A 23,317-nucleotide genomic window follows, 5' to 3' on the forward strand; every position below is an offset into this window, starting at 1 on the left:
GTCGAAGTCTTTGCTGGAGTGATTATATATGTGGATGCCAAAAGTTTCCACAGCCTTTATTTTTAAGCAAAAAATCAAGAACCATGTGATTGTGAGATCGAAGAAAATATTTTCATGTTTTTTAATCTGTTTTCTTTCAGACCATTCCTGTGTTTCTCACTTTGTGTAATGTAGCTGAAGTTATCATCTGTGGGTACCAGAAGTGTTTTCAGAAAGAGGTAAACGATCATGCAAAATGCTAGTGTTACTTCCTTGTTTTAAATTTCAAAGAAGCACTCTTCTTTTTATGGCCCAAATTAGTGTCTGCCTTTTCCTGCCACCAATCTCCAGGCAAGATTGCCTGACAGTGGTCACTGATATCATGGGACACAGTTTTGACTTTGCTGCAATTCACTAGACATATGTGAGAATATTGTTGATGTGAACTGAACTCAGATCCAGGCCAGGCTGACCCAGACCCTTGGGAGACAAAGAGGAGTTTGCTGTTGGCCTGGTGGGGAAGCATTCCCACCCCCAGCCAATCTAGCACCACAGGACAAGGCATAGCAGAGTTTTACACAGGGTGCCGGGACACTAGCCCACCCCAGGGAAATTTGCTTTTCTCTCCAGTACCAGCTGTACCTCATATCAGCTAGAACAAGCTCCTTCACCTTCCAGGCCTCCATCTGTGCAAGGTGGTAATAATGACACCAACTTGTTCAAGGCTTGTTCGAAGAACACAGCAACTATCATTGTTAAGTAACTGCTTCCAGCCGTTTCCTGCATGCAGTGGGTGCTCTGCACATCGGCAACGATTACTAATGTTATTAGAGGTGGTTTTAATTTGGTCTTTCTTTTCGAAGTCGTTTTTGTTTTTTTTTTTTTTTTTTCTTTTCTGGCATTTACTATTTGGTTTCATACCAATTTTTGGAACATTTTCATTTATTTTTATTTTTAGAGACAGAGTCTTGCTCTGTCACCCAGGCTGGAGTACAATGGTGCAGTAATAACTCCCTGCAGCCTCAAATTCCTGGGCTCAGGCGATCTTTCTCTCCCAGCCTCCTGAGCAGCTGGGACTACAGGCACGAGCCACTGCACCTGGCTACTTTAAAATTTTTATTTGTAGAGATGGGGTCTTGCTATGTTGTCCAGGCTTATTCTTGAACTCCTAGGCTCAAAGGATCCTCCTGCCTCAGCTTCCTAAAGCATTGGGATTACAGGTGTAAAACATCACACCCCGCCCAATTTTTGGAACTTTTAAACTATAGAGAGGCCAGCTGGCCACCTCAAGCTACATGCTTCTTACAGGTGTGCAGGAAAGGAGGCTGTGGCCACACCCGATCTCCCCCCATCATCCCGCCGCTCCTCGGAGGTGGCTCTGTCAATCATCTCTCCTGTCTCCTACACTGTGAGCCTCTCCCTCGCTGCTGGCTTATTTCCCTGAGCCCATAAACATGCTTGGTGTTATCAGCCCGCCAAGGAGAGGATGGGCTGTCCTTCCCATGTGACAATGAGAGACAGAAGACACTCACTTCACCCAGTCCTGGAAGGGTGTGTTTACAAAACCAACCCTTGCACAGGAAAATCTCAAGCTGCCTTGCCTGTGCACCTCCCAGTCTGCCTCATCCCTTCTCTCCCCTCCCATGCCACAGGCCTCAGACAGGGCCGGGCTTGGTATTGTCCATGCCCTCTTGTCCCTGTCACCTTCTGCTGCTCCTGCTTCTGCCCCCACTGTTCCCCTGAGACTGCCCTGGCTGAAGGCACTGGTGGCTTTGTCTGTGCGACTCATCGTGTCTGTTTCCACCATTCTCCCCACTTTCTCCTCCTGCCTCTCTGGGCCCCCTTGGCCTTCATGCCCCCTCCCTGCTTGGTTCCCTTCCTGTGTCTTGGGCTTTTCCTTCATCCATCTTTCTTTTCCTTTTCCTTTGTCTGCCTCTTCAGGGTCTCCCTGGGCTGCTTCTTAGGATCCTCTGTCCTCATGCCACACACTTTCTGGAAAATCTCATCCACACCCATTGTGCCAACCACCTTCTGCTCATAGAGGACCCCCAAGTCTCCATCTCCAGCCCAGACCTCCCTGCTGAGCTCAGCTCCCCTGTAGAGCCCTGGGACTTGCTGTCCTGGTTCTCCCCGGACATCTGAAATGAAACTGATCTGTTTCTCCAGACCTGCTTCTCACTTGGTAGCCCCAATCCCGGTCATCGTCGCCCAAGTCAGAAACCTAGGAGGCCCCTTGGAGTCCCCAGTATCCCCTCCCGGCCACATCCAGCCTATTACCAAGTCTGTGCCTCCTCCACCCTCATAGCTGCTGCCGCCCTAGTTCAGTCCTCATTTTCTTCTCCAGGCGGCCTGGCTGGGACTGAGGAAAAAAGAGCTTGATCCCCTGAGCGCTTGCACAGGGCCTGGAGTGAGCAGCCCTGGGCTGAGACAGTTGTCGTTTTCTATTTGGCAGTCCCACGGCCCAGGCTGGGAGGTGGAGGCCTCTCAGCACTTGGGCTGATCTCTCTGCAGCTCGAGGGTTCCCTGGATTGGCACCTTCCTCTGACATTTTACTTACAACACCATCGTGCAGTTTCCACAGTCCGTCAGTTCTAACATGCGCTGCTTTTCTTTCACATTTTAGTCGAATATCTACAGTGGGAAGGCTCTTACAATCAATGATGTGTCATGGTGTAGTTTTTTTTTCTTTCTCCCTAATACATAAAATAAGTGGAAGTTTTACAATCTGTGGTGTCTTAGGGTCCATGAGGTACGGCATGATTTTCCCCTTGTCTCAGGCCTGCTTCCCTGAGTCTTCCAATGGCAGGAACCACGTGATGGTTCTCCTCAGAGCTCTGGGCTCAGCCTCCAGAACTGGGACTGAGCTCAAGAGTCACTAAATGGTCACTGAAGTTCAGGGCCAGAACCTCCCTGAGAGTGGCTTAGCTCTGGGAACCTGACCTGTCCAAATTCGAAAAAGGCTTCATATTCTCCAAAAGGATACTTCTTTTTTTTTTGAGACGGAGTCTCACACTGTCACCGAGGCTGGAGTACAGTGGCGTGATCTCGGTTCACTGCAACCTCTGCCGCCCGGGTTCAAGCGATTCTCCTGCCTCAGCCTCCTGAGTAGCTGGGATTACAGGCGCCTACCACCATGTCCAGCCAGTTTTGTGTATTTTTAGTAGAGACAGGGTTTCACCGCGTTAGCCAGGCTGGTCTCAAATTCCTGACCTTGTGATCCTCCCACCTCGGCCTCCCAAAGTGCTGGGATTACAGACGTGAACCACTGCGCCTGGCTGGGATGCTTTCTTATAAATTTAGAAATGAAGATTTACCTGGTCTAGGGACAAGATCGAGACATCTCCACAGGGTTTTGCTTCCTGATGGGCAGGTCAGAGCCTGTAGATGAGAGTGACTGTCGGACTGAGGGTTAGAAAGTCCTTCAGGGATGTTTCCATCTAGCAGGGGACCTCTTCCACTCTAGAGACGAGGGCAGATGTCTGGCTGAGAGGCCCTGTCCTTGGAAATAACTGAATGAACACCGTAAGATTTTGAATCTTCAACTCCATATGATCATTAACAGAAAACATCATTTCTTGTCAGGGCAAACTAGAAAAAAGTGAGTGGGTAACTTTTTGTTGTTGTTGTTATGAAAACAAACCTTTCTTTCCTTTGTAAATCTAAGAAGATTTAAGATGTTGTAGAAAATACAGAGGGAGGCCACCCAGTGGCTCATGCCTGTAATCCAAAAGCTTTGGAAGGCTGAGGCAGGAGGATCAGATGAGACCAGGAGTTCGAGGCTACAGCGAGCCATGATTGTGCCACCGCACCTCAGCCTGGGCAACAGTGAGACCTTGACTCTAAAAACCCAAAAATCAACTGTGTTTCTACTTCCCTAAGGAAACCACTCTATTCTTTCAGACTTTTTTCCTATGCACATATATAGATGTATTTACACGTATGGTAAGATACATCCTGTTTTTCCATTTAACAGTTGGTCAGGAAACCCTATTAAGGCTATTATTCCACATTGGTTGAGGCATGTGTTGGCCATTCCCTGTTTATAGAATTGTAGGTAGTATTTAGCAGTTTAGGGTTAAAATCTGCTCCATGATGCTGCTGCAATACATTCTTGATGAGACTTATATTTCTGATGATACAGCTAGGAGCCTTGATGAAATAATCCCTTATCATAAGGAACACACTTGCACACCACCTCACAGGCTGTTAAATGTTACAATGAGGGCTATTTTGTCTACCATGTGTGGATTTTACTAGAATCATTTTTGGAGAGTAAAAGTTGACCTCTTTGTGACTTCATTCCCAGATTATGAAAATAAACTATCTGGAGCTGTAGAGTTCATTTTCACCATCCAAAACAACATCTTTGTGTATTCATGCACACATACACGTGCACACACACACAGTTTGACTCTAAGGCAATACGTGGCTCAAGGAATTAATGTACCTTGCAGACTTATTTATTACTGTTTAATATTAGAATACACCTGTTCGTTTATTCATTTGTTCAGCATTTATCAAGTACCTATGAAATGTCAAACATTTCGCTAGGCCTAAAGCTGCAGAGATGTAGGAGACGCTTTTCTTAGCCTTAAACCAGAGTTGAATGGAGGGGCTGGCCTGTACACTCGGGCTGGCACAGGGTATGGGTGGGCCAGCGGGTGAGTTCCGGTAAGTCGGCACGGGAGGAGCAAGGAAAGCTTCCCTAGTGGGTAGATTCGAGTCAGGCAGGGTGGGAAGGGACTTTCCAGTTTGATAAGAGAAAGGGCTCTCCTTGTCAGGCAGGCAGAGAGAGCATCAGGTGGTGGGGAAGGGTGCCAGCAGAGGTGACACCGCAGGACTGGCAGGCGGGCGGGGGGCAGCTTCCCTCATTCCTCAGTGCCTCAAGTGCCCTCCTCTGTAACATAGAACCGATGACTGTTACTTACCCCATGATTAAAGGATTCAGTACATGTAGAGCCCTTAGAACAGCACCTGGCAATGTGAGTAGCCCTCACAGTTCAGTTGGCTGACCCAGAGGAATGTCAGCTATTTTTTGTTAATTTTGGCAGCATGACTTTTTTTTTTTTTTTTTTTTTTTTTGATACAGAGCCTCGCCCTGTCGCCCAGGCTAGAGTGTAGTGGTGTGATCTCTGCTCACTGCAATCTCCACCTCCCGGTTCAAGCAAATCTCCTGCCTCAGCCTCCCGAGTAGTTGAGATTACAGGCGTGTGCCACCACACCTGCTAATTTTTGGTATTTTTAGTAAAGACGGGGTTTCGCCGTGCTGTCCAGGCTGGTCTTGAACACCTAACCTCAGGCGATCCACCCTCCTCAGCCTCCCAAAGTGCTGGGATTACAGGCATGAACCACCACATCTGTTCCTTTGGCAGCATGGCTTTTGAGGAGTTAACCTATTCAGAACCCTGAGACCTCAGTAGGACTTGTTGCTAGGTTATTTTGGACTGAGGATCCTGAAAAGGAAAATGGCTGCCATGAATTCAATCATATCCAGAGCCCTGGGAGATGGAGCTAAGTAATGAACATATTGCCTGTTTTTACTCTCTGTATCCCAGGATCTACGCTCTTTTACTCCCCTCCATGGAAGGGGCCTTTTCTTTTGGCCTGAAACGTTAGCCCTGGAAGTTACTGGGTGAGCATGCTAGTCACAGAAGTTGAAGAGCATCCCTTCAGTCCCTCCTCTCTATTTCTGCTCTTATACCAGGCTGTTGAGGTTTTGGTTATAGTTAGCTCAATTTTTGAGTAACTACTGGGCATGGTGGCTCACGCCCGTGATCCCAACACTTTGGGAGGCCAAGGCAGGCAGATCACTTGAGGCCGTGAGTTCGAGACCAGTCTGGCCAACATGGTGAAACCCCATCTCTACTAAAATTACAAAAATTAGCTGGGCGTGGTAGTGCACACCTGTAATCCCAGCTAGTTGGGAGGCTGAGGCAAGAGAATTACTTGAACCCAGGAGGCAGAGGTTGCAGTGAGCCAAGATCGCACCACTACACTCCATCCTGGGCAACAGAGCAAGACTCCGTCTCAAAAAAAAAAAAAAAAAAGAAAAGAAAAAAAAAGAATTTTTGAGTAACACATTTACCGTACGGGGGGCAGTTATGCAGGTGTGAGCAGATCACCTTTGCCCTCCTCCTTTCGGTGGTTAAGGGCTAACTTCCCAGCAGGTGGCAGTACAGCACGGTTGGCCTCACGTCCTGGGCTCTGCAGAGGCAGGGTTGGGCGAAGACCAAGATTAGTGTCGAAAGCTGCAAAAATAGAATCTGTTCATTAAAACAGGGGAAACTTTATTAAAACACGTGAAACTTAAGGTAGCCTTTGTAGTAAGCCCCATGTTTCTCCTGTCAGCGCTTCACTTCTAAACAATGTTTATACTTCACACTGCCTGAACTGGCGTCAACAATTATGGTGTGTTCCCAGCTAGCAGAATAATCCTTCTGAAATGTTTAGAATTAATCAAAAGTTGAATTGTACCTGTTCGTTTCCTCTATCAAATATAGAAAAATCGGTGTTACCCTCTCCTAACGTGTTACTCTCTGCTAACTTGTGCAAATGCGTTCTCAGTACAAAAGTCTGATTTCCTTAAACTGACTCATCAAAAGGAGTTATAATGGTAAAGTCCAAATCAGAATTTCTTCATTTCAGGTCATTTAAATGCCAAGTTTATATTCCCCCAGTCTGCCTTTTTTCCCCTTCTCCCTTGGGGTGGAGTAATGTTATTACTCCTTCTCTTTTTTTCTGTTTTTTAATTTTCATATCACATCAGATAATTTATAGGACTCCTCAGAGTCAGCTGGATTCGTGAATGGAATACTTAAAGAGACAGAACTAAAATAGAAGTTGAGATTGGGTGCAGTGGCTCACGCCTGTAATCCCAGTGCTTTAGGAAGCTAAGGCAGGAAAATCACTTGAGGCCAGGAATTCAATACCTCTGAGCAACACAGTCAGATCCTGCTGCTACAGAAATCTAAAAAAAAAATAAAAATAAAAATAAAAAGAGTAGCCGTACATGGTGGTTCATGCCTGTAGTCCTAGCTACTCAGTAGGAGGCTGAGGTGGGAGGATTGCTTCAGCCCAGGAGTTTGAGGCTGCAGTTACCATATCATTGCACTCCAGCCAGGGCAACAGAGTGAGATTAGATAGATAGATAGATAGATAGATAGATAGATAGATAAATGGATAAATAGAACAAGAGCTTAATTGCTTTTTAAAATACAGGTTACATCTATTTCTTTCTCGCTCCTCTTCTTAGTGTGTAAGATTTTTAAAGACACAGCCCCAGCGTCATTTTGTCTTTCACGAGTAAACATCATTCTAATGGTGAAAGTACTTTGCTGAAGTGACTCAACTCTGGAATTCTGAGTCATCCTTCATTTGGTCCAAGCAGAAAAAGCCTCAGTAAATATTAAAGTGCAGCAAGCTGTTAAGCCCTTGATAAACCTACTCATAGTTTATTTGCCTCTTAATCAAAATGTTTCCTTTTAAGAGGAATTTTTAAAGTTTTAAAAGTCTAATTGTATGTTTCTTTACTTTTATGCAGAACACATCTCCTACAAAGATCTGTAGGTAAGTTTACTGCCCTCCCCACAAAAAGCCCGAGTATAAGATTTAACCTAATTGTAACTTGGATGATAAACTGTTTGTTGAAGATTCATACTCTAAGAGGTGACAGAAGAATTTATTATAAACATTCACATATCCCTAATTTGTGTCTTAGTCTAAAATTTCCTGTGTTTCTCTTTTCTTTCTGAAATATTTTATTCCAAAAGAGAAAACACCAGAACCAACCTGTGCTAGATTTCAGTCATTGATGCCCAAAACTTTACTAAACAGTTGTGTGATACTGATGGAGAATGAAAATGAAAAACATGGAAAGGACTTAAAAATTTAAAAGTAACGTTTGCAGTTTATTTGGTCTTTAATATTTTCCATGGTGGAAAAAGCACCGGCCTGTAAGATTAGAACTGCAGTCCTGGGCCACAGCAGGGTGACTGTGGGCAGCTTTCCTCATCCTCTTTGCCTCAGTTTCCTCTGCTAAAGCGTAAACTGGGCTGTCCTCTCATTCAAACCTCGGTGCCTGCAGCATTTGAATTCTAACCTGGGTGCCCTGCACTGACTGCTTCCCGCTTCCTCTGCAGGCCAAGCAGCTCAGTCCTGCAGACAGAAAACCAACAAAGGTGCTTTGATAGATGGATTTAGGATTTCTGCTGCAGATATTTCTGGGCTTTCATCCAATCCCCCACCCTCCTTTTATTTCTTTATTACAGGTTCCACCTTGAAAGAATAAGACAAAACCAAACTTCAGGACTGTCCTCCTGTTTAAAAGGAGATTAGCAGGTGTCAGAGAGAGGCAGTAAAGCTCATGATACCTGATGTAATCAGGTACTGCTCGAGGCCAGGTGTGGTGGGCAGGCAGGCAGGTGTCTCACCCTTGGGCATCCCCCGTCTTCCACAGCCCCAAGAGGTTGTCTGTTTGGGGGGATCTCTGTTGCTCATTCCCCATGGATGGGGAAGCATCCTCTATTCTATGAAGCCTTTCACTATAGGGAGACACCAAACCCATCAGTATTCTCCTCTCCTCCCACCACAAAACGTGTCTATTCCCGGGCAGGTCCAAGAGGCTCCCCTGACAGTGTCTCCTCCACTTAGCCCACTGTTTGCCTTGGATTCTTCTCTGGGTCATTTGTGTGTTGGGGTGCCTTGAAAGTCAGCAAGGCTATAGGAGTAGGGCGGGCTGGGGTAGAGAGGTGTCCTGAGCCTTGGCTGCTCCGTGTTGTCCTGACCTTCCCAAGGCTGTGAGGCGCCAGCTCCGAGGGCCCCTCTGCCAGTCCTCCTGCCTCTGGCCCAGCCGGTCAGTGCTGGTCCATTGGGTACAGTGGCAACTACACATGGTTATAGCAGTGAGCACCATCAGAATTGATCAGCACCACTGTTTTCAGTGTACTAAGATTACACATGCCATGTTGTTGTGTGTTACATATATATGTTTATGTGTACATATAAAAACATGTAGTCTCTATATAGAATATGGAATCTATGTTGGTAGGAGATGGCATATGGCAAAGTTCCCTGAAAGTGAAAACATTGTATTCAGCACTTTTGTTCATGCCTTTGATCCTTGGCTGTTTGCTGCCTGATGGAATAGTCAGTAGTTAAGGGGCACTATATATATATGTTGCCTCTATAAAATGGCAAGAGGAAAGAGACTAAGTGATAATTTGGGTTTTATGCTTTCTGGCGCCTTCTTTTAGGAGGAGAGATGGGGAAAGCTAGAGGCAAGAGCTTTCAGCATATGAAACTCAGAAGGAATAGGCCGTAAACCAGGGATTACTGAACCAGCTCCAAATTGACTTTCTAATGAGTAAGGATAGCTGCCTGAAAATGTCTGTGTTTGGCAGTGTTACTTTTTGTGCAAGAATTTTTAAAAATTGCTTTACTGTGGAAATTTCTAAAGACATATCAAAGTAAACAGAATAATGAATGAAGTCCTGTGTACCCAGTTCCCAGCTTCAGCCATTTTCAGCTTCTGGCCCCACCCACTGCCTTGCTCAGTATTTATTCCAGGCACCCTAGCGTTTCATCTGTAAATATTTTAGTATGTATAAGAAATTTTTCTAATAAAACATTTTATGGGGGAAAAGTTTAAACCTACAGAAAAGTTGCAAGAATATTACAATGAGCTCCCATGTATTCACTTAGATTCACCCATTGGTAACATTTTTTGCATTTGCTTTCTTGCTATCTCAATGTATATATGTGTACACATGCATAAACATACATAAATATTGCATACATATATGATAATGTAGATATTATTCTTGCTCTTATGTTTTCTGAATCATTTGAGAATAAGTTGTAGAGGTCATGACTCCACTCGTAAATACTTCAAGCTGTGTTTCCTAAAAACAACAATCCCTTAGATAACTAAAGTGCAGTCATTGAATTTAGAAAATAACATCTGATATGATACTATTATTTAATATTGAGTCCATGTTCAAATGTTGCCACTTATCTGGCCACAATATTATTACTATTATTATTGTTTCCTTTTCTTTTTTGAGATGGAGTCTTGCTCTGCCACCCAGGCCAGAGTGCAGTGGCACATCTTGGCTTACTGAAACCTCCGCCTCCTGGGTTCAAGTGATTCTCCTGTCTCAGCCTCCTGAGTAGCTGGGACTACAGGCATGTGCCACCACACCTGGCTAATTTTTGTGTTTTTAGTAGAAAAGGGGTTTTACCGTATTGGCCAGGGTGGGCTCAAACTCCTGAACTCAAGTGATCTGCCCGCCTTGGCCTCCTGAAGTGCTGGGATTACAGGCGTGAGCCACCACACCTGGCACAATATTATCTTTTATAACATTCTTTTTTCCCCTAAAGATGTCATGTCTAAGCCGGGCGTATTGTCTCAGGCCTGTAATCCCAGCACTTTAGGAGGCCGAGTCAGGCGGATCACCTGAGGTCGGGAGTTCGAGACCAGCCTGACCAACATGGAGAAACCCTGCCTAAAAATACAAAATTAGCCTGGTGAGGTGGTGCATGCCTGTAATCACAGTTACTCGGGAGGCTGAGGCAGGAGAATTGCTTGAACCCGAGAGGTGGAGGTTGCGGTGAGCCGAGATTGCGCCACTGCACTCCAGCCTGGGCAACAAGAATGAAACTCCGTCTCAAAAAAAGAAAAAAAAAGATGTCATGTCTCTTTTGTACCCTTTAATCTGGAACAGTTCCTCAGCTTTTTATTGTCTTTCATTGCCTTCGCATTTTTGAATAGAGGAGGCCTGTTGTTTTGTGAACTGTCCCTAAATTTGGGTTTGTCTCAGTGTTTTCTCGTGGTTCAATCCACGCTCTGCATGTTTGGCAGGAATACCACCCGAGTGATGTGGTGTCCTTCCGAGCTTTATATCGAGAGGCACACAATGTGGATCTGCCTCGTTATTGGTGGTATTGTTTGATCATTCAGTTGTGAGGGTGCACAAAAGATTTTAATGCGATTTCTGTAGTGTTTTCATTTTTGAAACGGGCATATTTGTGGTCTGATTCCCCAGTTTTTCACTTGTATATTTTTGGGATCTGCAGTTGAAAAAACACTTGTTTCATTAGATGTTTCACAGGCACACTATTTTCCTCGAGTGAGCCAGCTGTGGTCTTGCAGATGTCCTGTAAATGCCTGACTCTGGGAAACAGCTAGCTGAGATCCAGAGAAGGAAAGGTCTGTTCATGAGTAGAGCACCTAATTGAAAACTACACAGCTAGTCAGGTTCACAGAGGAAAGACAGAGGAACCAAGTTGGTCTCGCAGGATCTTTGCCTCATCCAAACTCCAGAGGATGCATTTTCACCTCCACACTCTTGGGGAAAGCGTTGATGTTAAAAGGTGAAGCTGCAGTGTTTTATGTCCCTCTCCACAGTGCCCTCTTCCTCCTGGCCGCAGCAGGATGCCTTCCCTTCAATGACTCCCAGGTAAGTCCGGGTGAACTCATTTGCCTTCAAAGTGTCTTTTATTCTCTGAAGCCTGGGTGTATGACCAGAATTTCCTAGTCCTTCCTTTTAGAAGCAGGATAACTTGGCCTATGCAGAAGCATTCCAAAGCTTGCAGGCTGGGTAGCTTTGGGCCTGGGCAATACCATTTCCCCAGGCTTTTGCCTTCTCCCCAAGGCTGGAGGCATCGCGGTCTGCAGAGCTCTGATCCCTGAGCACTGTGGTGCCTGCCGTCTGTCCTCTGTACATGCCTGGTGAACCTGTTAGCCAACGCCCAGGTTGCCCCAGCCTCAGGCATGGAGGCAAAGTGGATTTCCTCTCCTCCCAAGAGCCTCATCTCCTACAAAGTGATTTTTTGTTTTTGTTTTTGTTTTTTTGTTTTTGTTTTGTTTTGAGACAGAGTCTCACCCTGTTGCCCAGGCTGGAGTGGAGTGGCACGATCTCGGCTTACTGCAACCTCCACCTCCTGGGTTCAAGCGATTCTCCTGCCTCAGCCTCCTGAGTAGCTGGGACTACAAGCACCCACCACCACACCCAGCTAATTTTTTGTATTTTTAGTACAGATGAGGTTTCTCCATGTTGGCCAGGCTGGTCTCAAACTCCTGACCTCAAGTGATTCACCCGACTTGGCCTCCCAAGGTTCTGGTATTATGGGCATGAGCCACTACTGTGCCTGACCTGCAAAATGATTTTTATTTTATTATCCTGTGCTAAAGTTGAGTTTTCTTTATGAGGTGCTGAGGACCCACCCCTGCCCCCAGTAGTCCTCTCATTTCTGGGTTTCCTTTCTTTCTTTTTTTCTCCCTCAGGATTATTAGGTCCCCACCAAGTGTCAGGCACTGAGCCAGGTTCTGGGGACACAAAGAGGAAAATTAATCTTTGCTCAGGCAGAAGTCAAGCCTATTTGGAGCAAAGGGGAGGGAAACAGTCAAGTAAACAGATCATTATCACACAGGGAGGCCAGGGCTCTGTCCCCGAGGTACAGGAGGCTCTGAAGCACCTAAGAAGACGTGGGACCTCAGGAAGTAGAAATAGCCACAATTACAGGGAGCCTGCTGTATGCCAGGCTCTGTGCCAATGCTTTCTGTGCCTTATGTTATTTAAAATCTCCCCACATTTCTGTAAGGGTGGGAGAATTATTATCTCCATTTCATAGCATAGAATAAGGAGGTTCAAAAGGTCAGCAGCTAACAAATAAGTGAGGATTTTAGAATTTATCCCAGATCTCTCTGATGCTAGAGCCAGGCTCTGCTTACAGGACCTAAATCTGGAAGAATGAGGAGGAGTTAGCCAGGAGAAGAAAGCTGGCGAGGGCAGTCGTGGAGTGTCATGAGTATCCTGTGATCCAGCATCATTGAGCACCTGTTGTGTGTCTACCCCTGTTCTAACACCTGCCCTCCTGGAATGTACATCTACGAGAGGGGAGGGCAGGGGGAGACAGAAACACATAAACAAATAAGGAAGAAATAAATAGGACGTGTCCTATGATACTACATCCTGTGGAGAATAATAAGGGAAGAAGTAGAGGGTCCCCTTGGTTGAGTTGTAGGGGGAAGCAGTCATGCTTGGGAAAATGCAAGTTATCCTTATTCAGGGACAGTAGGAGGCTGTACATACAACTGGAGGGGTTGATGGGGGCTTGTCACAGAGGTCTTGGGGCGTCATGAGTTTAGATTTGAACTTTGTGATGGCAGTGAGGGGCATGGGGTGTTGGAGGCAGAGTCCTGTTAGGAAGATGTTGTAGGCACCTGGGTGAGGAATGAGAGGGAACCAAGGAACTGACGTAAGGCCCCAGGGGTCCTATTTTGGGACCCTTGCTTGGCACTGCGCATTGATGACAGGGTTTCTGATGGCCGCACTGGATTCCGTTTGCCTTGCTCTTATAGCCATTTTTTCTTTTTTTAATTCTGTGTTTCAGTTTGATCCAGATGGATATTTTTGGGCTGTAATTCACTTATTCTGTGTAGGTAAGTTTTAAAATAGTACTTACGTAAGGCTGGGCACAGTGGCTCATACTTGTAATCCCAGCACTTTGGGAGGCCAAGGCAAGCGGATCCCTTGGGCCCAGGAATCAGAGACCCACCTGGGCAACCTCGAGAAACCCCGTCTCTACAAAAAATACAAAAATTAGCCAGGCATGGTGACACATGCCTGTTGTCCCAGCTGCTCAGGAGGCTGAGGTGGGAGGATCACCTGAGGCCAGGGAGGTCGAGTCTGCAGGAGTCATGATCACACCACCACACTCCAGCCTGGGCAAAAGAGTGAAACCCTGTCAAAAAAAAAAAGGAAAGAAAGAGACAGAGAGGGAGAGAGAGAAAGAGGGAGGGAGGAAGGAGGGAGGAAGGAGGGAGGGAGGGAGGCTTACTTGAACAATTGAGGTTTATTGTATACCCACTTTTTGGTGACCCTGGACAATAGGAAAATCAAATCCAAGGTGTGAAGGTTAAAATTAAATGGTCATTTTCTGGATTGGTTTTCTCTTTTGAGGTTTTTCCTCAAATGTGTCCATTTCCAATATACTTTCCTCTTTTTTCATGGCAAATACGAACTAACTCACCATGACTTGGGGTTTCACTTGCTCAAGTCAGCTTTTGGAATGCTGATTGGTCTTCTCTAAAAACGTTGGGAAGATATTCAGAAGTTCATGTCAAAAACTTTTTTTTTCGGTAATTTACCAAAAATGTTGAAATTGGTCAAATAAAGGGACCATCTGATTTTATTACAAATCATATGTTCAGTGTTGCTTGTCCGTAGTCCTGGGAGAGAAGCAGTGCCCTGACTGTTAACACAGCTCAGAAATGTTCAGCAATCCAGGGGTGTTTCTTTTTTCATGTGCATCATGTCAAGGAAGTAACACCTTCCTGTTAATTGTGTCCTTCATTGATCATGATGCTTTCCATGCCCAGCACTCTGGGGACCACTGGAAGGACTGACTGCGTTATCATAGAGGATTATTGAATTTGCATCCTTGAAACCTTCCAAATGTTGATGGTCTTCTCCTGTCAGCTGGGTGTGACCCTCATAGGGAAAAGGACCAGCAGTCATGCCTTTGGGGGCCTTTATCCATGTGGATTTTGTGTTTCCCTGGACATGCCAGCAGTTCCTTGAGCAGAATACCATGACCAGTGACATGTTTTATTTCATTTTCAGGGGCTTATAAAATTCTGCGGAAGTCCCAGAAACCCAGTGCATTAAGGTAAACTCTTAAACTCTTTTCTTTTTTTTCCCTTGTGATGGAATTTCGCTCTTGTTGGAGTGCAATGGCACGATCTGGAGTGCAATGGCGCGGTCTCAGCTCACCTCACCCTCCGCCCACTGGGTTCAATCTATTCACTTGCCTCAGCCTTCCAAGTAGCTGGGATTACAGGCATGCGCCACCATGCTTCACTAATTTTGTATTTTTAGTAGAGAGGGGTTTCTCCATGTTGGTCAGGCTGGTCTCAAACTCTCGACCTCAGGTGATCCGCCTGCCTTGGCCTCCCAAAGTGCTGGGATTACAGGTGTGAGCCACCGTGCCCAGCCAAGACAAACTCTTAATGTTTGGTGAGCTGTGGTTGGCCTAAAGGAAAGGGTTGAGACTTGTGGTATCATGAAATTCTTCCATTTGGCCAGAGACTCTGCAGGCCTGGATTGTGGTGAGGGCAGGGGACTTAGTCCTTGAAGCCGTCCCTCTTCTTGCTGTTTGGGCCACTCCAGGCTGTGTCCGCTAACACCTGGAACATGCCTGCCTTTAGCCGTGTGTGAAGAGGCATGGAAGTCTCAATCCCCTTCCTTTAGGGGATTCACATGTCACCTCTCAGATGACATGTGAATGAAATGTATGTGGCCAGCTGTTTTGGGTGCCAATCGGCTGCATCGATCACAGAGGGACAGTACTTTTTCTTGTTTCCCGAGCTCCATCCTAATTTGACTTACTTTAGACCCAGAAGTCTCTCCACTTCCTAGCTCATTCTTGGGCAAAATGAGGCCTTTGTTGCAGGCAGTCAATGGAGCAGCTTTGGTGAATGTAAATGAGAAAAGACAAGACTTCAGGCCTGGAGCTGTAAGGCCAGTTCCCCTAGACCAGCCAGCTGGCCTCTGGGTTTTGGGGCCTGCTGAAGGCCTAATGAGAAAAGGTTCGAAGGGAATGACTCCTGAGAGAAGGTCATCCACTCTGAGAATGTGGGGCTTCCACTCCCTGGAGCACCTTTTGTTCTTTTAATAAAATGTTTTTGTAGCAAGAAGCCAGTAGAGTTGCCAGATAAAATACAGGATGCCTGGTTGCATTTGAATTTCAGATAAGCCTCGAATAATTTTTGTAATATTCGGAACAGATAGTACTTACACTAAAACATTACTCTTTATCAGAAATTCAAATGTATTTGATTGCCCTGTATTTTTACTTGTTAAATCTGGTAGCTGCAGAAGCCAGTCCAGTGGCCTGAGATAGTTGACACTCCTTTGAAAGTGACAAATGTATACGTGGGAAACAGTTGCCCACAGGTGAAAATGTGTGTGATTTAAAATGAACTAGCAACTGGTTTTGAATATTAAGTACTTTTCCCTCTATTTATGGGTAATTTATAAAAGTAGTAACTAAAATAGAATTTATTGATAGAAGATAATGATTATTTTATGTATTTAAAATAGTTCTGCTATTTCATTTATCTTTTTTTCTCTCTCATTCCTTAGTGACATTGACCAGCAATACTTAAACTATATATTCAGGTAAAATATAATTTACATTTTTAAAGAACAGTTCATATCCTTTTAGGGCTAATGGATTTTTATTTTCCAATAATATTTTGATTGAAGAGTTCTGAGCCAGTGTGCCTGCCAGGAAGGTAAGTTACAGAATTTGTGAGGATAACCAGAGTTGAGGAGACCAAATAGTAGTCTTGCCCTTAGACCAAGCAAGAGGGGCCTCTCTCAGGCCCTAAACTTTAGAGGGCCACATCCCTCCTCTGGGGCATGGCATCTTTGAGGCTAAGGACGTTTCTCTCATCCCAGAGCCCACCCCCTCACTTCTAGATTGTGTCCTTGAATCCCCACCTGTGTCCCTGAGCTCGACTCCAGAGCTCCTTGGGTCCATCTTCCCAACTCACTCTCAGGCCCAAGGGGTGTCCAAAGAGAGGCTCTCAATGGGCAGGAGTGGAGGTGGAGGTGACCTTGCAGGCTCAGGTGTCCACACACATGTGTGAGGCCCTTGGGCTGCAGGATGAAGCCTGGGGTGGAAAGAAAAGGGAGGCATTGCCAACCGGGAGTCAGAGGCTGCCCTGGGCTGCTCCATTCTGACATGCAGCACCAGGGAGCCCAAGAATTCTACATTTTAAACTAGACTTTCAGGTTATTTTGAAGGTGTATTTGTTAAGGTAGGATGAAGTCTGAGGCTTGATTTATAACTTTTAAATATGGTATGTGGACTTCTGTTTGTATCCTTGTCCCAAGCCAAGCAGAGAATGAGCCTGCTTTACTAGAACAGCATGATATACCCTTTTTATATTAGTATAATTTCTTCATTATAATGTGCATGTAATTTATAATCTGAGAACTCTAAGGGGTTTCCGTGTTGGGAGGCTGAGGCAGGAGGATCACTTGAGCCCCAGGGTTCAAGGTTACAGTGAGTGATGATTGCGCCACTGCACTCCAGCCTGGGTGACGGAGAGATCCTGTCTCAAAAAAAAAAGTATACAGGGCTTCAAGTTACATTTTCCTTCAAACATAGTCCCACCACAGTACACCTAGAGGTGATTAATTGCAGTCCAGAAAACGTATTGTGTACCTGCCACATGATGTCTGGCACTGCTAGGGATCCAAGGATGAATAAAATATGGTTCTTGCCCCCAGGGAGGTCGCAGTGTAGGATGCCACACAGGGGAAAGGATGAAAAGAGAATGAAGAGGAGTGTTCCTTTGATGTGAGCCTCATTCATCCTTGGCACCCTCCCGTCACCCTCTCTGGAAACCCCTCCCATTCCCCAGCACCCCTCTGCGGTGCCTTCATGCTGCCAAAGCCCACTGTGGGGGGCCCAATCCCCCACCCTCTGCAGCCTCTTCTATCAAAACTCATGCCGTCCAGATGACCGATTGAGTTAGAGGTTAGGCATAAACATGTGATCTAAGTATTGGAGGGATTTTTTTTTTTCAAGTACTGAATGGCCTGCTTTGGTAGGAGTTAGGAGTGGCTTAACACTATATTTGCAAAATTCAAACAAGGATTAAAGAACCAACTCCTTCACTTAATTATTTCTTATATTTACCCCCTAATATTTTAGTTGAGGTTACCCTTTGGGGTGATTCTGATGATGGGATTTGGGGTACGTGACCAGCTCTGGGAGATGCTTTGGGATGGTAAGAGGCCCCTCATATCCTGCCATAAGAGTGATCAGTTCTGCTCCTGAAGTTATAACCCAAAAGGGATTCAGGGAGATAAAATAATGGAGTATGAACAAGGTATATGTTTTCCAAAGAAAGGTGAGATGGAGGCAAAGACTTAGAGAGCCCATGCAAAGGGCTAATCATTGCAAAGTCTCCAGTCTCGTTTATAGCTACATGCAGCCCTGTCTTACACACCTACAACTTCTCAATGACCAGATGTGTGGCTCTTCCCTTTGGCTTTCTCCCAAGCCTCCTGTCCAGCCTCTGTCCACAGTGCTGCTGCCCTGGGGCCATCAGAGAACCTGAGCTTTAGAGGAAGAGCACAGGAAGAGCATGAGAAACACAGAAATGGTTCTGGGAGACAGCCCCAGAGCAGGCAGGGCTCCCGTTGGTTTCTTTGCTCACAGCCATCTTCCTCCACACTGCCTAGGATGTCACCGCCGACTAGGGATTCCTTGTGGTAGTTCCCAGTCCTGGTGCACTTTAGAGCCACTGAGAGGCCATAACAAAATAAAACAACTGATGCCTGCACCTCAGAGATTCCGATTTAAGCCAGGACACTGGGCTATTCTGATACGCAGCCAGGGTTTAGAACCAGAGTAGGCCATCCAGCACTTCAAAAAATTCCCTCCCGAATTGAACAATGAGAACACTTGGACACAGGAAGGGGAACATCACACACCGAGGCCTGTCGTGGGGTGGGGGGAAGGAGGAGGGATAGCATTAGGAGATATACCTAATGTAAATGACGAGTTAATGGATGCAGCACACCAACATGGCACATGTATACATATGTAACAAACCTGCATGTTGTGCGCATGTACTCTAAAACTTATAATAAACAGTAAATAAATTTTAAAAATAAAATAAAAATAAAAAATTTCCTCCCATACTTAGAAAACATGTTTTATTCCTAGCTTCTAATTTGGTTGGCTGCCTGGATGGCATGAGGTTTGATGGAAGAGGTTGCAGAGGGTAGGGGATTGGGCCCCCCACGGTGGGGTTTGGCAGCGTGAAGGCTCTGTAGAGGGGCTCTGCGGGACGGGAGGGGTTTCCAGAAAGGACGACGAGAGGGTGCCAAGGATGAACAGGGCTCACATCAAAGGAACACTCCTCTTCATTCTCTTTTCATCCTTTCCCCTCTGTGGCATCTAAAATCAGTAAAGGTGGTTTTCAGACACATGGTGGATGGGCTGGATCAATTTTGGGCTAGCCTCTTGGAAATGTAACTATCTTCTACACAGTTAATTTTGTGGCAAAAATATACGTAGCTCACACACAACAGCTAGCTTTTACATTGCAACCTATTTTAATTCAGAGTTTGCTTCGTTTAGCTTGTAAATACTCTTGGTAGATTAGGTGAGTATGATCGTAACTAGGGTCAGCCAGGACCAAGAAAAGAGACACAGTGAACCCTCAGGTTGAGACGTGGATTCATATTCTGTCCCAAGCCTGTCTGTCCCAAGAGGCAATCTTCCTGCCAAAACATGAGACATTTCAAGACATTCTTACTCTCTCTGAGGAGCTGGATTTAGTCAGAATGAGTCAGTGCAGATAATTTGCTTTTAGGCAAATTTAACTATTTCCAAGTAAAATGGGTGGGAACAGCTGGGGTTTTTGGTGCGGGGGAAACTTCTTGACTACTTTGCTGTCTCTTTTCCAGTGTGGTGCTCCTGGCATTTGCGTCTCATCCCACAGGTAAAAGGCCCCACCAAGTGCTGTTTTGTTTGTCTGTTTGACATTGCTCATTGGACACAGTGAGCCTGTCTCTCAGAGACATTTCACAAGAGAATGTCATTGCCCCCCAGGATGACTGCAAGGGCAGGAAGGTCCCACCTATTTGAAACTGCTCTTAACAAACCAATTTATCAACCAGGAATTTATTCTTACGCCTTCTTGTTGTCTGTGTTTTCATCCAGTATGATCTCAGATATACAGACAGGTCTATTTCCTGCCGAGTAAACTAGTGCTTATTTTGCCCTCTTCTGAAATTCCTTTTCCAAGCATCCTGAATTGCTCTTCATTTCTAGTATTAAAAAATTTGGTGAAAAAGTTCAAAAGTTCAAAAAACTCCCTGAATCTGTTTTTGGTGATCACTTCAGGAGCAGAAGTTATTGCTCTTATGGCAGAATATGAGGGGCCTCTTGCCATCCCATAATATTTCCCAAGGCCTGCTGTGGTACCCCAAATCCCATCATCAGAATCATCCCAAAGGGTAACCTCAAATAAAATATTAGGGGGTAAATATAAGAAATAAGTGGGCCAGGCACGGTGGCTCTCGCCTGTGTAATCCCAGCACTTTGGGAGGCCGAGGCGGGCTGATCACGAGGTCAGGAGATCGAGACCATCCTGGCTAACACGGTGAAACCCCGTCTCTACTAAAAATACAAAAAATTAGCCGGGCGTGGTGGTGGGTGCCTGTAGTCCCAGCTACTTGGGAGGCTGAGGCAGGAGAATGGCGTGAACCCGGGAGGCAGAGCTTGCAGTGAGCGGAGATCATGCCACTGCACTCCAGCCTGGGCGACAGAGTGAGACTCAGTCTCAAAAAAAAAAAAAAAGAAATAAATAATTTAGTGAAGGAGTTGGTTCTCTAATTCTTGTTTGAATTTTGCAAATATATTATTGAGTTACCCTCTTTCTATCTGGCATCATTTTTAAAGTTTGTATCATATGTCACCATCCAATTCTCATAATTCCAGATGAAAGGAGTCAATTCTTTTTTTCATAAAAACGCACACACACAAAACGCATGTTTACTCACCACTTGCTATGCATAAGGCATTACCCAGGCCCTCTAGGTCTCGGTTTTCATATCTAGAAAATGAGAAAGGTGAATTGGCTGCTTCCTAACGTCCCTTCTAGGTCTCATCTTGTGCTTAAAGCAATTAACAGCTTTCTGTTGGCGTTTTCAGCTGCTTCTTTCTGTTGGTGTTTTACCTGCTATCTGAGCGAGGATCCTCAGGGACTTGTTGATAGTGACTCAGGAATAACGCTTCTAGATTGTATGTGACATATCTGAATCCATGTATCGTAAGGATAGCTTGAATACATTTTCTTAATACATTACACTCCGCTTGCCACATGAAAGCACAGTTCCTATAGTCTGCCTGCTCCTGTGAACGATGACTTCTCAAAACTCCAGGGTTTACTGTGGAGTCCCCTCTCTGCTGTCATTTGCTGAAAGTCTATCTTTTGTGAAATAGTAAGTCCTGTGAAGCCATACTGTTAACCCTAAATGGCCTCTGCTTACCCCTACTGCTGGTTGTCTGCCTTTCAGTTGCGTCTCCTATCATTCCTTTATGCAGCCAGGTAGCTGCCACCCAGCAGACATTTAAGAGCCGACTAAGTGTCCTGTCCCTTTGAAATGTGCTTTTGTCAAAGGCCTTTCGAAAGTTATGTTCACAGATTCTCCTTGGTTTACATCCTGAATTATTTCTAGCGGACTTGGGTGAATAATTCTTTTTTTTTTTTTTTCCCCTAGACAGAGTCTTGCTCTGTTGCCCAGGCTGGAGTGCAGTGGTGTATCTCAGCTCACTGCAATCTCTGTCTCCTGGGTTCAAGCGATTCTCCTGCCTCAGCCTCCTGAGTAGCTGGGATTATAGGCACCTGCCACCATGCCTGGCTAATTTTTGTATTTTTAGTAGAGACGGGGTTTCACTACATTGCCCAGTCCAGTCTGGAACTCCTGACCTCAAGTGTTCTGCCCACCTCGACCTCGCAAAGTGCAGGGATTATAGGCATGAGCCACTGTACCCGGCTGGGTGAATAATTTTTACCTAAAGAAATCATGCTGCCCTTCAGCTAAGAGGTTGTGCTTGCTCATTTGTTACACTTATGATGGTCAGAGCTGGAAGGAATCTTAGCGATTATCCCAGGTACCACCGAATTGTGTTAATTACTTGTGCACCATCCTAATACAAATGAGGAGATTGAAACCCCGAGGAGTTCAGTGATTTGACCAAGATGATGCAGAGTAGGCGAGTAGTAGGTCTTCTGACCCTCTTTCTTTCTTCTTTTTTTTTTTGAGATGGAGTCTCACTTTGTCACCAGGCTGGAGTACAGTGGCGCAATCTCGGCTCAATGCAACCTCCACCTCCCCGGGTCAAGTGATTCTCCTGCCTCAGCCTCCTGAGTAGCTGGAACTACAGGCACCCGCCACCAAGCCCGGCTAATTTTTTGTATTTTTAGTAGATATGGGGTTTCACCATGTTGGCCAGGATGGTCTCTATCTCTTGACCTCGTGATCCACCCACCTCAGCCTCCCAAAGTGCTGGGATTATAGGCATGAGCCACCACACCCGGCCTCATGACCCTCTTTCTAAGTTTTTCTTTTTAAATGCTGCTCTTTCAGTGATCCTATACTTTATTATTATTATTATTATTATTATTATTATTATTATTATTATTTTGAGACAGAGTCTCGCTCTGTTGCCCAGGCTGGAGTGCAGTGGTGCAATCTTGGCTCACTGCAACCTCCACCTCCCAGGTTCAAGTGATTCTTCTGCCTCACTCTCCCAAGTAGCTGAGATTACAGGCACCCGCCACCATGCCTGGCTAATTTTTGTATTTTTAGTAGAGACAGGGTTTCACCATACTGGCCAGGCTGGTCTTGAATGCCTGACCTCAGGTGATCTGCCTGCCTCAGCCTCCCAAAGTGCTGGGATTACAGGCATGAGCCACCACGCCCAGCCCCCTACACTTTACTACAAAGTGTCCCACTCTAGTGAATGCTTCTGTACAATATTCCTGAATTTTGGTCTGGAGCTACTTTTGGTTTGGGGGATATGTTTAGCCACCAGTTTCTGAACATGGTGACTGCTGGTAATAGCTTAGCCATTTTGGCCAACAGTCTGACATTTTACCTTGAGTTACTGCTAAACTTTTAGGTCAATACAAAAATACCTTGGACACTTAATTACTCGTTGGGAATGCAAAGTGGTCAGAAGTATATGATTGTAGAATGCCCTGGGCAGAGGAGTAATTTAAAATAGGCTTTAGTTTCTTTTTGAGGTAATGAAAATGTTCTGGAATTAGATAGTGGTGATGTTTGCACAACTCTATGAATATACTAAAAACCACTGAAGTGTACACTTTAAAGGGTGAATTTTATAGTATGCAAATTATATCTCAATAAGAAAATGTATTGGCGGAATAAAAGGACACCTTTCTTATTTGAAAACCTGTTTGGAGCTTAATTATGCCAGAAGGGATACTTGCATGGATTGATTTTCCTTCAAGTTATATTTTCATAATTTTTGAAAAAGAATGGACACAGATATTCACCTTCCCTTCCCTCTCCTGCAGGGTGGGGGATGGGTCTGTGGTGGGCAACCCAGGGCATTGTGGAGCCTGTTGGATTCGTCAGAGAGAGTCCTGGGACACTGCTCTTGAAGGACTGTTCTCTGCAACTTGGATTTTTTACAGTTTCCTGCTAGCTGAGGTGGTGTCATTGCAGAGGCCGAGTACAGAAAGTCGGGCTTATAAGAAGGGTTTTGCTGGGCTGTGGCA

At 45.4% G+C, this 23,317-nt stretch overlaps 1 protein-coding gene across 3 annotated transcripts in view; it reads left to right on the plus strand.

The window, feature by feature from the left end:
* The window catches only part of TMEM241 (transmembrane protein 241), a 144,540-nt gene that overhangs the window by 51,469 nt on the left and 69,754 nt on the right, over positions 1 to 23,317 (plus strand). For all 3 annotated transcript variants that reach the window (XM_073006424.1, XM_007974461.3, XM_037982443.2), the window contains exons 5-11: positions 141 to 218; positions 7,520 to 7,545; positions 11,384 to 11,435; positions 13,372 to 13,420; positions 14,604 to 14,649; positions 16,125 to 16,160; positions 19,473 to 19,507. In XM_073006424.1, coding sequence (XP_072862525.1) covers positions 141 to 218; positions 7,520 to 7,545; positions 11,384 to 11,435; positions 13,372 to 13,420; positions 14,604 to 14,649; positions 16,125 to 16,160; positions 19,473 to 19,507 — 322 coding nt within the window. The remainder of the gene's footprint in view (positions 1 to 140; positions 219 to 7,519; positions 7,546 to 11,383; positions 11,436 to 13,371; positions 13,421 to 14,603; positions 14,650 to 16,124; positions 16,161 to 19,472; positions 19,508 to 23,317) is intronic.

The sequence above is a fragment of the Chlorocebus sabaeus genome, chromosome 18 (genome assembly GCF_047675955.1).
Source record: "Chlorocebus sabaeus isolate Y175 chromosome 18, mChlSab1.0.hap1, whole genome shotgun sequence".
Lineage (NCBI taxonomy): Eukaryota > Metazoa > Chordata > Mammalia > Primates > Cercopithecidae > Chlorocebus > Chlorocebus sabaeus.